Source organism: Thamnophis elegans, chromosome 3, assembly GCF_009769535.1.
Source record: "Thamnophis elegans isolate rThaEle1 chromosome 3, rThaEle1.pri, whole genome shotgun sequence".
Lineage (NCBI taxonomy): Eukaryota > Metazoa > Chordata > Lepidosauria > Squamata > Colubridae > Thamnophis > Thamnophis elegans.
Genome location: NC_045543.1, coordinates 121,100,817 through 121,116,464, shown reverse-complemented (window position 1 = coordinate 121,116,464; position 15,648 = coordinate 121,100,817). Strand labels below are relative to the sequence as shown.

General features: G+C 42.1%; 1 protein-coding gene across 1 annotated transcript in view; it reads left to right on the top strand.

Moving 5' to 3' along the window:
* Positions 1-1,740: 1,740 nt before the first annotated feature.
* Positions 1,741-15,648, top strand: part of RAB3C (RAB3C, member RAS oncogene family) — an 83,792-nt gene continuing 69,884 nt past the window's right edge. The window contains exons 1-2 of the mRNA XM_032214331.1: positions 1,741-1,764; positions 3,148-3,375. Coding sequence (XP_032070222.1) covers positions 1,741-1,764; positions 3,148-3,375 — 252 coding nt within the window. The remainder of the gene's footprint in view (positions 1,765-3,147; positions 3,376-15,648) is intronic.

Genomic DNA, 15,648 nt, shown 5'->3' with positions numbered 1-15,648 from the left:
AATTAGAAGTCAGAATCTTTTGTCCTGGCAGATGTATGTATTTATACATATTTACATAAATTTAAACCCTAAATAGCCAGAGGCGAACTATTAAAAAAAACTCATTTAATGATGACAACTATTCTTTTCTTTGCACTTTCCTAAATATAATTCTTTTGAATTCATTTCATATCTTTACTACCTGTATCAACGAAACACCTATAATGTGCTATTTATTTATTCATTTATTTCTATTTATATGCCATTGTGTCTTTGGAAATAGAAAGGAATATAAACGAGAAGTAAAAACAGCAGATGAATAAAATGCAATTATAATCCAATTGAAATTAAACTATATATACAGCTATTATCCCATATTTGCTCACCCTCCTGTCCTTGCATACTTTTAAAATTACAATCCCATTATATTACTCAAAGCCAGCCCACCCACCCCCAATTATGCTATGTATACACAATTTTACGTTCCTGGAGGGGAAAACAGGATATCAATTTGATATAGCAAGATTATAATACAACAAGAAAAGATGGAGACAATTCAAGTCAACTCAAGTAGGTTTTATTGTCATTTCAACAATATACAGTACAGTACACAGTGAGACGAAACAATGTTTCCCCAGGACCAAGGTGCTACATCAGACAGCATAGATAAAAAGAAAAAGAGCAGAACACAGAACTACATATAGCTCTAAATCTAAGAATTTAGAGAGTGTTGAGGAGTCTGATGGCTTGTGGAAAGAAACTGTTACACAGTCTGTTTGTGCGGGCCTGAATGCTTCTGTATCTTTTTCCAGATGGCAGGAGAGTAAAGAGAGTGTGTATAGGGTGTGTGTGGTCAGCCGCAATGTTTCTGGTTTTACGAATGCAGCGTGTAGTGTATATGTCCATGACAGAGGGAAGAACAACCCCGTCCTCACTATTTGCTGTAGGGTCTTGCAATCCCAAACCAGGTGGTGATGCAGCTGCTCAGGGTGCTCTCGATAGTCCCTCTGTAGAAGGTTGTGAGGATGTGTGGTGGAAGCTATGCCTTCCTCAGTTTCCTAAGAAAGTAAAGATGCTGCTGGGCCTTCCTTGTTATGAAACCGGTGTTGAGGGACCAGGTGAGATTCTCTGCCAGATGAACACCAAGGAATTTGGTGCTCTCTCTACAATCTCCACAGAGAAGCCATTGATCTTCAGCGGGGAGTGGTCGCGTTGTATCCTCCTGAAGTCTTTTCTCTTGTCTACATTCAGAGACAGGTTGTTAGCTTTACACCAGTTCGTTAACCTCTCCACCTCCTCTCTGTATGCTGTCTCATCGTTCCTGCTGATAAGACCCACCACGGTCGTGTCATCAGCAAACTTTATGATGTGATTCGAACTGTGCATTGCTACACAGTTGTGCGTCAGCAAGGTGAATAGCAGGGGACGGAGCACACAGCCCTGAGGGGCTCCAGTGCTCAGTATGTTAGAAGTGTTATCCACGATCCGGACTGTCTGAGGTCTTCCAGTCAAAAAGTCCAGGATCCATTTACAGAAGGAGGTGTTCAGGCCCAACAGGGTCAGCTTCCCCATCAGATGTTGGGGAATGATAGTGTTGAATGCTGAACTAAGGTCTATGAAGAGCATTCGTACATATGAGTCTTTGTTTTCTAGGTGAGTGAGGGCTAGATGGAGCGTAGTGGAGATGGCATCGCCGGTAGAGCGATTTGAGTGGTATGCAAACTGCAGTGGATCCAATGTTATGGGCAGCAGGATCTTTATATGCCTCATGACGAGCCTCTCAAAGCACTTCATGATGATGGGAGTAAGTGCAATGGGACGGTAGTCATTAAGGCAGGACACTGATGGTTTCTTTGGCACAGGGATGATGGTCATTGTCTTGAAGTACTTTGGGACAACAGTGGTGCTCAGAGAGATGTTGAAGATGTTAGTGAAAACATTTGCCAGTTGGTCTGCACATCCTCTGAGTACTCTGCCAGGAATATTGTCTGGTCCCGCAGCTTTCCGTGGGTTGACTCTGCTTAGAACTTTCCTCATGTCAGTAGTGGAGAGACAAAGTATCTGCTCGTTGGAAGGAGGTGTAGTCTTCCTCGCTGTCATAGCATTCTGTGTTTTGAAATGGGCATAAAAGCTGTTTAACACATCTGGAAGTAAACCATCACTCTCACAGGCATTTGGTGATATTCTGTAATTAGTGATGGCTTGGATGGCCTGCCACATACGTCGTGTGTCGCCGCTGTTCATGAAGGGTTGGTGGATGCTCTGGGCATGTGCATGCTTTGCTTCTCTGATGGCCCGGGACAGATTGGCTCTCGCTGTTCTTAGGGCTGCTTTATCATCTGCCCTGAATGCAGAATCTCGGGTTTTTAGTAGAGCACGCACCTCTCCAGTTATCCACAGCTTCTGGTTGGAGTGTGAGATAATTTTCTTGGAGACTCTGACATCATCAATGCACTTGCTGATGTAGCCGGTCATTGACGATGTGTACTCCTCCAAGTCAATAGAGTCACCGATGGTTGCAGACTCCCTAAACATGTCCCAGTCAGTGTATTCAAAGCAGTCCTGAAGAGCAGAGATGGCTCCTGCTGGCCAGGTCCTCACCTGCTTCTGAACTGGTCTTGAACGCCTGTTGAGTGGTCTGTATGCTGGAATTAGCATAACAGAGATGTGGTCTGGTCTGAGTAGCCAAGGTGGGGGCGGGGCTTTGCCCAGTATGCACCCGGGATGTTTGTATTCACAAAGCTAAGCAAGAGTTTTTCCCCTCCTCTTTTAACTGCTTTGTCATTTCGTCTTCTTTGGCCTAGGCACTAGAATTCTTCTCCTTTTCATAGCAATTGATTTTGATGATTGTGTTGCTATTTTAGGAATGCTTAAAAACACTTCTGTGAATATACACAATCTTGGCCATTTGGATAACAGAATTAATTAGCACTGCTCCCTTTTGGAGGAGAAAGTTGCCACTTATTTTCTGGAACCAAAATGTTCACTCTGATTATTGGTGTTATTTGAATATCGTACGATCTCCTTCAATTTCTACACAAATACTTGGGCACCTAGTCCTGAGAAGGGTGGTGAAAAGATAAGCACTTTGGAGTTACATGAAGCAAACATAACATTTAATTTTTTTTAAAAAAAAAATCTCTCTCTTTCCTCATCTCCAATCTACAGATGGCATCTGCGCAAGATACCCGACATGGCCAAAAGGAAACGTCGGATCAGAACTTTGATTATATGTTCAAACTTCTCATCATTGGTAACAGCAGTGTTGGGAAAACCTCCTTCTTATTCCGTTACGCTGATGATTCTTTTACTTCAGCTTTTGTAAGCACTGTTGGGATCGATTTCAAAGTGAAAACAGTCTTCAAAAATGAAAAAAGAATTAAGCTACAAATTTGGGTAAGCAAGCCTACTGTATATGTGTATGGTTTATCTCTGCTTTTCAGGTTTATATATTAAATGTTAAAGGCAAATTACTCTATTTCAGTGTTTCTTGGCAACTTTAAGACATCTGGACTTTAAATCCCAGAATTCATGCTAGATGGGGAATTCTGGGAGTTGAAATCCATATTTATTAAAGTTTCCAAGACTGAGAAACACAGCTCTATTTTAATCTTTCTTCACAATTGTATTAATTAATCTTGATTATTCTTCCGTTTACCTTTCTTGCATTTGACCAGTCCAAGCTCACCATTTGGTAAAGCTATGTGGTTGCTTCGAGCAGGAAATGGTGAGGAGGGAAATAAGGAAACATAGAAGGACAGAATGATACATACCATATAGTTTGTCCAGTAAATGATGTCTTGTCCTCTTATGCTGGATGATTTTGCCCTGGTAGCTGCCTTAATGGAGGATTTATGAATTACATGACCTACAAGTAGAATGGAGAAGCGATCGTTCTCTTTGTTCAGAAGCAAACTGTCTTCAAATAGTACTGAATCTACCGTAGTTTGCTTCCATCTTAGTTTCCATCTTCTGGAATACATCCTTCTCTGATGATGGGACAATCTGATATTGATTATATATGACTTTGCTTTTAAAGCAGGGGTGTGAAACTGGCAGCCCACGAGCTGGCTGCATCATGCACAGGCCATGTCCACCCCAGCTTCGCGAATGGAAAAAAACATCATGAAACATCATGTGATGGAAACGTAACGCTGCAAGTTTGACACCTGTATTTTAAAGGATTGATGTTTGAGTGGTTCTGCTTATAGCTGCATGGAGCAGGGAAAATGACTTTAGTGGAGATATTTGGGAATTGTTACCTAAGGAAAAAGAGCTGAAGCATTTTATAAGTCCACAAAGAATAAGATGACATTCAGATATGATTCAGGTAAACATGTCTCTAATTCATTGACTTATCAGAAGAAAGGGGAAGTACAGCATGATCTGACGTGCAAGCTTCTGCAAATGTTCGCAAGCATAGTGCTAGTTTTCCTAATATTATGAAGTAGGTCCTTCAGCTCCTGTTCTAGTCTTTAAATGGTGATGATCATGACATCTGATATTCTTCTTTTCCTTTTACTATTTGGAAAAAGAGAGACAATATTTTACTCATATTGACTGGTTTACAGTTTTAGAGGCCTGGATTTTTCATGAGTTTTCTCATCTCACTGCTTTGAGACATTAGTCGTGGAAGTCATTAATATTTGTTTCCTGGAAATACACAAACACATTAGAATGTAAAAGCTGGAACCTAGTCTTCCTATCTTACAGAATACCCTTTCTACTAATATGGGCTGCTGTGGGCCTATCTTTAAAAATATCTCCTTCTCCCTAATCATCTGAAGGTAGAGTTCCGAAGCTAGAATTCTAAATATATGGCGTTCAATTTCTTTATATATGCAGTTGAAATAAGTGCTACAAATGAAAGCATCTAATGGGGTCTTAAGCAAAGCCAGCTCTTATAAATTGGTAAGGTTTTACTTCAGAGGCTTCTCTCAGAACAGGGCTGAACAAGAACCTCCAAGGAACTCCAAGAATCTCTTCAAATGTCACCACCATATTGATAAAATGCCTTAATTCACAGGGAGCACTCAAACTATCTTATTTCAATAAGTCAATATAATTAGTTTTTTAGTTTTTTCCTGAACACCATCACTCTGCTAAACAAATATTTCCCTCAACCCTGTCAAACTATTTACTAAGGCTGCATTACTATTACTATTAGTCTTCTCATCATTCCTATCACCCACCTCCTCCCACTTATGACTGCAGGACTTTGTTGCTTACATCCTTACAATTTATATTGATATTGATTGTTTCCTGATTGATTATTTATACCCTATGACTATCATTAAGTGTTGTACCTTATGATTCTTGATGAATGTATCTTGTCTTTTTATGTACTCTGAGAGCTCCAAGAATCGCACCAAAAACAAATTCCTTATGTGTCCAATCACACTTGGCCTATAAAGAATTCTATTCTATTCTATTCCAGAAACATTTTAGTAAATAAATAAAATGTAATTGAGTTAAAATTTAGGTGTTGTTCTAAACTTTCCCATTTAGGTAAGTCCCACATCTTGTTTTGAGTACAAATCCCAGCATACCTTTCAAAGCCCTTTGACCCAAATGCGGGAGCCCATTTTTTCAGGTCAGCTAAAGACTTTCCCATCACAATTCAATTTCACCTTATTAAGGACTTAAAACGTGTATTTGAGCATATGTGAGGGGCTGTAATTGTATGGGCTAAAAGCTCACATGTACCCCCTCATTCATATTTAGCAATTATCCCCATCCTTGTTGTTGTATCCTGTACACTATCCCAGATAATTGTAAGTGCCTAGGGAAGGCTAATATATGCATATTGTTTTAGAAGAAGCTTATAAGCTATTGAGATGCATACTAACTCTTGCTGATGCCTCGTCATTACCTGCTTATTATGCAGCAATAAATTGTCTTTCAGCTACAGGAGATGCACTTCCTTTTTTTACTGTGTATCCTATTAGTGTGCATGTTATTGATAAGTCTCATAATGCAAAAACAGCTAACATGAATGCAGGGTCTTATAATTTACACTAATATGTTTACAGATAAATATCAGCAAAGCATTATTTCCATTTTTTTCATCTGGTAAATGAAATGTCAAAACTGAATCAAACTTTCCCCTATATTTTGCTTTGCTCACAGTTTTACAAAGAATGGGGGTGGGGTTGATTAGAATGCAAGGAGGGGTGAATGGCCTCCAAGCATCATTGGTGCCCATGAGACATTGCTCACCCCCCTTCAAGGACACCCAGGGTAGATGCCATAATGTGGTCGGCTGGTTCCCAAAACAAAATTAATAGAAATGATTGGTGGATATAATGGATTGTGGGTGGTCCATGGGGAAATGAACTATGTGTGCATTTGCACAGGAAGCCCAGTGCTGGCTTGGCTTCTTCTGTGCCAATGTGAATTTAATCAGTAAAGTTTATAAAATAATGTCCCAGGAGTTTCTTTTTCTGGATTTGCCAGCTTGACAACTGAGTTTCATATAAGGTAGATGTGAATCAGTTTGCATGGTAGTTCCAGTTTAAAGGAATATTTATGTGCATCCTTTTGAACAATAACACCTAAGAATATTGTTCTTCCATTATCTGATTGCTTGGATTTAGAACCTGATCATTCCATATCCTCAGCTACATAGAAATTTGAGGCTTCCAAAAGGACCACAGGTTCCTTGAGTCTAGTAATAAGTAGACGATTCATGCCTCTTTTCTCTTTGCAAGTGCTGAAACCCATACTCAAATGTCTCCAGGTTCTATCTTCTGGTGAGGACATAGTTCTTGTAGGCTTTCTAAAGTTGGAATGAATTTTTGTAGGGGAAAAGTTTATTCTATCCAATGAAAGTAAAAAAGTGAGAGACTTCTAGTTGTAGCCAAAGAGCCAAGGAGATCAAATTAAAGAAAACAAAGAACAGAACGGGATAGTTGATGCATCGAGCACATCTTTATGGTTTCTGCATTGTTTAATAGGAACAGAATTCATGAAAAATTTGAGCATTGTCTCTCAAAAAGTCATTGTATTTAGAGTATTTAGAGTATTTATTAATACTTATAGGCCGCCCTTTTCCCTGAGGGGACTCAGGGCGGCTTACATAAAATAAAGGGGGGGGGTATACAGACAATAGACACAACAATACATAGAGTAAAATAGTAAAGAACATTCATTCATCATTCGGGTGGGGACAGTTATCTTTGTCCCCAGGCCTGACGGGCTAGCCAGATCTTAAGGGCTGTGCGGAAGGTCTGGACGGTGGTGAGGGTACGAATCTCCACGGGGAGATCGTTCCAAAGGGTCGGAGCTACTACTGAAAAGGCTCTCCTCTGTGTAGTTGCCAGTCGGCACTGACTGGCAGATGGAACTCGGAGGAGGCCTAATCTATGTGATCTTATTGGTCGCAGGGAGGTAATTGGCAGGAGGCGGTCTCTCAAGTACGCAGACCCACTACCATGAAGGGCTTTATGAGTGATAAGTAGCACCTTGAAGCGCACCTGGAGATCAACAGGTAGCCAGCGCAGCTCGCGGAGGATAGGTGTTATGTGGGTGAACCGAGGTGCACCCACAATCACTCGCGCGGCTGCGTTCTGGACTAGCTGAAGTCGCCGGATGCTCTTCAAGGGCAGCCCCATGTAGAGCACGTTGCAGTATTCCAGCCTAGAGGTCACAAGGGCCCGAGTGACTGTTGTGAGGGCCTCCAGGTTCAGGTAGGGTCGCAACTGGTGCACCAGGCGAACCTGGGCAAATGCCCCCCTGGTCACAGCCGTCAAATGGTGGTCAAAAGTCAGCTGTGGGTCCAGGAGGACTCCCAAGTTGCGAACCCTCTCTGAGGGGTATAAAGTTTGACCCCCCAGCCTGAGCGATGGAACACTGATCGAATTATTGGGAGGAAAGCACAACAGCCACTCGGTCTTCTCCGGGTTGAGTACAAGCTTGTTTGCCCTCATCCAGTCCATAACGGCCTCAAGACCTCGGCTCATCACATCCACCGCTTCATTGAGTTGGCACGGGGCGGACAGATACAATTGAGTATCATCCGCGTATTGATGGTACCTTATCCCGTGCCTCCGAATGATCTCACCCAGCGGTTTCATGTAGATGTTGAATAGTAGGGAGGATAAGACCAAACCCTGCAGCACCCCATATGTTAGGGGCCTAGGGGTCGATCTCTGCCCTCCCACTAACACCGACTGCGACCTGTCCGAGAGGTAGGAGGAGAACCACCGTAACACAGTGCCTCCCACCCCCACCTCCCGCAGTCGTCGCAGAAGGATACCATGGTCGATGGTATCGAAAGCCGCCGAGAGGTCGAGGAGAACCAGGATGGAGGCATGGCCTCCATCTCTGGCTCTCCACAGATCATCGGTCAATGCGACCAAAGCGGTTTCTGTGCTGTAACCGGGTCTGAAGCCTGACTGGAAGGGGTCGAGATAGCTTGCTTCCTCCAAGGACCGCTGGAGCTGGAAGGCCACCACCTTCTCAACAACCTTCCCAACAAATGGGAGGTTGGAGACTGGACGGTAGTTGTTAAGAACAGCTGGATCCAAAGATGGCTTCTTCAGGAGGGGTCTCACCACCGCCGTTTTAAGTGCGGCGGGGAAGTGCCCCTCCCGAAGGGAGGCGGTAACAACCGCCTGGATCCAGCCTCGTGTCACCTCACTGCTGTTAGCAACCAGCCATGAGGGACACGGGTCCAGTACACAGGTGGAGGCACTCACAGCTCTCATGGCCTTGTCCACATCCCCAGGGGCAACATCCTGAAACTCAACCCAGAGGTGGTCTACCAATTCATCCTCTTGTGCCTCGGCTGGAACTGCAGGGATGGAGTCCAAATCCGACCGAAACCGAGCAATTTTGTCGGTTGTGAGTGAATGTTCCATATTGTTGTCCTCTTGTGTAATTTTAGACTTCTGCATTAAGTGATTTGTTAATGCAGCTGGAATACAATTGGATGATGGATACACCCCAAGGCTACTGATGAAAATAAGATATGAATCTTGAAAGAGTTATTCTGTGGAACAGATTTCAAATAAAGGTGTTCCTGTTGCATTATAACCTACAATAATAGTTATAATATGAACCATGCCTATAGCATTGCTGTATAGTTCTAGTGAGGATGCTCCATTATTATTAACATCTCTTCACCCATTATTTCTTCTTTTTAGCTTTATTTTTATAGTTTTAAATATGTTGATAATAAATGAAGCTAAAGTGCTCTGGGACTTTAGAATTCAAACAGACATGCATCTTCCACCTAACATCTCAAACTTAATTATTGTTAATAAGAAAGACAAAAAAATCTGGATAATGGACATGCCAGCATCTGGACAGAGCAGAATAAAAGAGAAATAACTGGAGAAGATAACAAAATATAAAGACAAGCAAATAGAAATAGAATGATTGTGGCAAAAGAAACCAAAGGTAGTGCCAATAGTGGAGGATTCTTGGGTGCAATCCCAAAACAACTGGAGCATCACTTAAAATACCATCAGCATTGACAAATTCACCATCAGTCAATTGCAAAAAGCAGTTTTACTTGAAACAGTTTACATCCTGCAATGAGATCTCTAATACCATCAAACATGAACCCATCCCAGGTTCTTGAGAAGGAGTTGGTAGATGGATAAAAATGCCAAATCCAATCTAACCATCCTGATGACAAACAATTAACCGCAATAACAATAAAGTGATACTTCAATATCTAGAATGGACTTCCTGAATACCTAGAAAGTTGAATTTATCAGACCTGAACAGCATGATTTTGCAAAAAAAAAAAAAAAAAAAAAAAACTACCCTGCTTTGAACTGCCTATATTCTTAGAAACTTGGTAGTTCCTACGTCCGTGGGATTTGAATCAATGGTGTCTCAATGGTGCCTATTGATGTTTAATTTCTTGGTTTTACTCCAGTGGTGGATTAAAAAATGTTTACTATCAGTTCTGTGGGTGCAACTTGGTGGGCGTGGCATGCCCTGGTGGCCATGGCTTGGTGGGTGTGGCAAGGGAAGGATACTGTAAAATCTTCATTCCCTCCCCACTCCAGGGGAAGGTTACTGCAAAATCCCCATCCTGATCATCTGGGACTCAGGAGGCAGAGAATAGATGGGCGCGGGGCCAGTCAGAGGTGTTATTTACTGATTCTCCGAACTATTCAAAATTTCTGCTACCAATTCTCCAGAACTAGTCAAAAACTGCTGAATACCACCTCTGATTTGAATTATTAGTTTCCAGCAGTCTTAGACTGAGGATCTAACTGTACATTTCTCACAGAATCGTTTTGGATATGTATTGACCATGTTTTAGCTTTGTTATATGCCACCTATAATCCCTTATTTTTGATGCGCAAATATATACTGCAAATTTGATAACTAAATAGTTCAATGCACAGCTTTCTCCAAACTACCTTATTAAATAAACAGCGCTTGTGTTCCATTGATTTACATTTGAAATTATATTATAAGGCAATTGCATGCTTCACACACAGTATGCATTTATAATTGAAAGTGATGGTAATTTGCATCAGGCACGTATTTCAAGAAACATATTATTGGAATATTTGATGTGAGTTGTGTAGTGGCTCCAATTCCTGCTCATATGTATATTTTCAAGTTAAAGTACAATATTAGTTTGTATAAACATAGAGAAAAATATTGCATTATTTTGTTTGTTTTATGGCAACTTTTGTTATTGTGGCTGTATAGCCAAGGAAGGCAAGGTGCATGTACCTGACATTTTACAGATATTAACCCATGGAACTAGATTACCCACATGGGCTTCTAGCCTGATTGTGCAGAATAAGGCCAGACAGAGTCACATGAGTAAATACATAGATTATTCTTCATATCCTTTCTTGTGTTCATGTAGGTTGAATACAGATGTTTTGCAAACTTGAGTTTGGTTTAAGGTGTTCTTGAGAGGTACTGCATGGATACTCATGAATCATATTTTGTCCTTTAAATCCAGACCTTATCCAGCCCCAATTCAGAAGCTTCCAAATTCCTCTAGATTCTGCCATTTTAAAAAGATGAACTTTGTAGATGAACTTTTTAAAACACTTTTTAGAGTCACTGTCAGTAAGAACAGATAATAGTTCAGCTCAGTAAGGCAGCATAAACTGCCTGTTGTTGTACATGACTTTAACTGTCCTAATTCTAGTCAACAAGATTAAAAGCCTTGATAATAAGTCTAAAATTGAATATAAATAAAAGCATTCTGTATTCCTATGCATCTGCACTACATTTTTTTATACCAATGAAAGTCCTATCTTAAGAAGTTCAAAGTAGTTCAGTGATCTTTCTTACTGCATCCTCTGATGGGTTGCATCCAAAAATGTGCCAAGCAATTTGGGTGGAAGCAACAAGAAGATTTTGGTAGATTGGCTGTGGAAAATCAGTTGTTCTGCTCCTTTCCTGTGATGCATAAGCACAGGCTAGCATTGCATGTTGTACCATTCCTGATCTCTCTGTTCCTATCACTCCCGATGTATTCTGACTCATTAAGAACCACAACATTTATTAGAAATTGGTGAGACTTTCTGTCATTCTCTAAAGCTTCAGTGACTCATCAGGAAGTCTGCTATATAGTCTATTGGGAGTAAAACAGAGGTGGTATTCAGTAGGTACTGATCAGTTCTGGACAACCGGTAGTAGAAATTTTGAGAAGTTCAGAGAACTGGTAAATACCACCTCTGACTGGCCCCGCCCCCATCTACTCTCTGCTTCCGGAGTTCCAGCTGATCAGGAGGAAATTCGGATTTTGCAGTAACCTTATCCTGGTGTGGGGAGGGAATGGAGATTTTACAGTATCCTTCCCCTGCCACGTCCACAAGCCACACCCACCAAGCCATGTCACACCCACCAAGCCATGCCCACAGAACCAGTAGTAAAAACTTTGAATCCCACAACTGGAGTAAAACCCAGAAATTAAACATCGATGGGCACCATTGAGACACCATTGAAGTAAATAAGATTTCTAACAGCAGAATCAGGGCAGGGCAGTCCATTGAAATAAATTTAAAGCAATAAGCAATAATAAGTTGAAGTTGCCATAATACCTCATTAAAACCAGAATGTTCACCAAGCATTTCTGGCCAAATAGAATTACAGAATTTAGACTGTGAGCCAGCAAATCTGTCTTGATTCAAATGATTCAGCCGAACAGCAATCTGTCCTGTAAATAGTGGTGGCTGACTTCATTCACTTTCACACAGGTAGACCTGACAGACTTGGAAATCTTCAAGTTCTTTTGTAGATCATCAGAGAGCTAAGGTAAAGAGAAAGGCATCAGTTTGATATGTCTGAAGTGGATGTAGGGAAAGGAAAGAGATGAGACTACCAGTGATGAAATTACCTATTAAAAACCAATAGCTAGGGAGCGATTGCTTAATGTTTTATTTAGTTTTTGAACTAAAACCAGAATATTTTGAACCCCTTCGAAATATCCTGGAAGTCCCATCCCAATGCATACTTTTGGATCTTTCCTCTCCTAATTTTTTCTCTCTGCCAGCTTCCCACTACCCTTACACTTTCTGATATTTCTTTTTCATCACTTACCAGTAACAGAGCAACCTTTCTCCTTCTTCCCTCCAAATATTAAGATGGAGCCAGTGAGCTTCAGGTAGGCTAATGGTTTGAAGTTGGATGGGAAAGTTAGTGTTAGGCCACAGAGCTCTTATTGTTGTGGGGATATAAATAAATATAATTACCATCTTGAACTCTTGGAGAAAGATAAGGATGTAAATAGGCTTAAGATACAGAAGGATCTTGACAAACTTGAACATTGGGCACTATCTAATAAAATGAAATTCAATGGTGAAAAGGGTAAGGTTCTACATTTAGGCAAGAAAAATGAAATGCACAGATACAGTATAAGTGGTACCTTGATACCTGTGAGAGGGATAATAATAACTGTGAGAGGGATCTTGGAATCCTAGTGGACAACCATTTAAATATGAGCCAACAGTGTGCAGCAGTTGCCAAAAAAGCTAACAAAGTTCTAGGCTGCATAAACAGAGGGAAAGAATCAAGATCACGTGAAGTGTTAATATACACTTTATAATGCCTTGGTAAGGCCACACTTGGAATACTGCATTCAGTTTTGGTCGCCACAATGTAAAAAAGATGTGGAGACTCTAGAAAGAGTGCAGAGAAGAGCAACAAAGATGATTAGGGGACTGGAGACTAAAACATATGAAGAACGGTTGCAGGAACTGGGTATGTCTAGTTTAATGAAAAGAAGGACCAGGGGAGACATGATAGCAGTGTTCCAATATCCCAGGGGTTGCCACAAAGAAGAGGGAATCAAACTATTCTCCAAAGCACCTGAGGGCATAACAAGAAGCAATGGGTGGAAACTAATCAAGGAGAGAAGCAACTTAGAACTGAGGATCTAATTGTAGCAAATCAATATTCTCATTTTAGCTACCTGTAAGTTTCCAGCTAGAAACACCCTTAATCTGATTTGTAGATTTGTAGATTTATTGAACATTTATAGGCCGCCCTTTTCCCTGAGGGGACTCAGGGCGGCTTACAACAATGGGAGAAGGGAGTGCAAAACAAGACATAAAAGAAAAAAACGTGAATAAAAAAATTGACTATAAAACACAACATTCACTCAACATTCGGGCGGGGTGAGAGTAAATCCTATCCCCAGGCCTGACGGGATAGCCAGATCTTGAGGGCTGTGCGGAAGGCCTGGACTGTGGTGAGGGTACGGATCTCCACGGGGAGGTTGTTCCATAGCGTCGGAGCTGCAACTGAGAAGGCTCTCCTCCGCGTAGTCGCCAGTCGGCACTGACTGGCGGATGGAATTCGGAGGAGGCCTTCCCTGTGCAATCTGATGGGACGCAGGGAGGTAATTGGCAGAAGGCGGTCTCTCAGATAGCCAGATCCACTACCATGGAGCGCTTTATAGGTGGTAAGTAGGACCTTGAAGTGCACCCGACGATCAACAGGTAGCCAGCGCAGCTCACGGAGGATCGGTGTGATGTGGGCGAACCGTGGTGCACCCATGATCACTCACGCGGCCGCGTTCTGGACTAGCTGCAGACGCCGGATGCTCTTCAAGGGCAGCCCCATGTAGAGCACATTGCAGTATTCCAGCCTAGAGATCACAAGAGCTCGAGTGACTGTTGTGAGGGCCTCCCGGTTCAGGTAGGGCCGCAACTGGCGCACCAGGCGAACCTGGGCAAATGCCCCCCTGGTCACAGCTGACAAATGGTGGTCAAAACTCAGCTGTGGGTCCAGGAGGACTCCCAAGTTGCGGACCCTGTCTGAGGGGTATAAATTTTGCCCCCCCAGCCTGATTGATGGAACGTTAGCCGAATTTTTGGGAGGAAAACACAACAGCCACTTGGTCTTTTCCGGGTTGAGCACCAGTTTGTTAGCTCTCATCCAGTCTTTAACAGCCTCAAGGCCCCGGTTCATCACGTCCACCGCTTCATTGAGTTGGCACGAAGCGGACAGATACAGCTGAGTATCGTCCGCATATTGGTGGTACTTAATCCCGTGCCTCCGAATGATCTCACCCAGCGGTTTCATGTATATGTTGAATAGCAGGGGGGACAAGACCGAACCCTGCGGCACCCCATAGGTTAGGGGCCTCGGGGACGATCTCTCCCTCCCCACCAACACCGACTGCGACCTGTCCGAGAGGTAGGAGGAGAACCACTGTAGAACAGTGCCGCCCACCCCCACCTCCCGCAGTCGTCACAAAGTAAAATATCCCACTGAAGTTTTGCACTGCCCTAATATTCCGTAACTGATGTAGCAAGGACTATTTTTGTGTCCATAGGAACAGAAGAACCAAGCTGGGTCAGGCACAGCACCTTCTACTCTAGCATTTCCTTTCCACAGTGATGCACTAGCCACCAACCTGAAGCTCATGAATACACGAACACCCTTGTTCTCATGCTTTCTATTACCTGTGTGAGCCACCCACATATAGCAATAGCACTTAGTCTTATATACCACTTTACAGAGCTTTACAGCCTTCTCTAAGTGGTTTACAGAGTCAGTTTATTGCACCCAACAATCTGGGTCCTCATTTTACCCACCTTGGAAGGGTGAAGGCTGAGTCAACCTTCAGCTGATGACATTTGATCTGTCAAATTTCAGGCAGCCGGCAGGTAGCAGAAGTAGCCCGCAGTACTGAATTCTAACCACTGCACCACTGTGGCTCTTATTGTCTGAACAAGGCATTATATGTTGCAGAGATATTTGCTTTAACAAGCTGCAGTAATGATGTGATTTGTCTGACTAAGGCGCCAACACCTCCAGTGATTTTTCCAGTATTCATTAAGTAGGTCATTGGGACTACCAAAAGAGAGATAGACAGATACTCCTTCCTGCTACTGCAAGAATAAAATAAAGCAATGTAGCAGCTATATTTCATTATTTAGGAGTGGAAAGTCAGGGGTTTTTTTTGCAGCTTCCTCAATGTGAATATAAATCTTCTAAATCAGGAAGTTCCGCCATGTTCTTCTTTAACAAAATTTATCAAAATGAAGAGGATAATGTGACAAGAATTTCAGTGATGGAACTATTTTCCAGTGAGAACCAATTTATCTCCTCTTAGATTAAAGCAGAATCAGATTTTCTGTGAACTAGTGAGGTGGTGGGTAGTTTTACTAATAAGGGAAGAACTTTCAGCTTATTGACAGAACCTTCTCCTAGGTCGTAATCAGTCTGTGA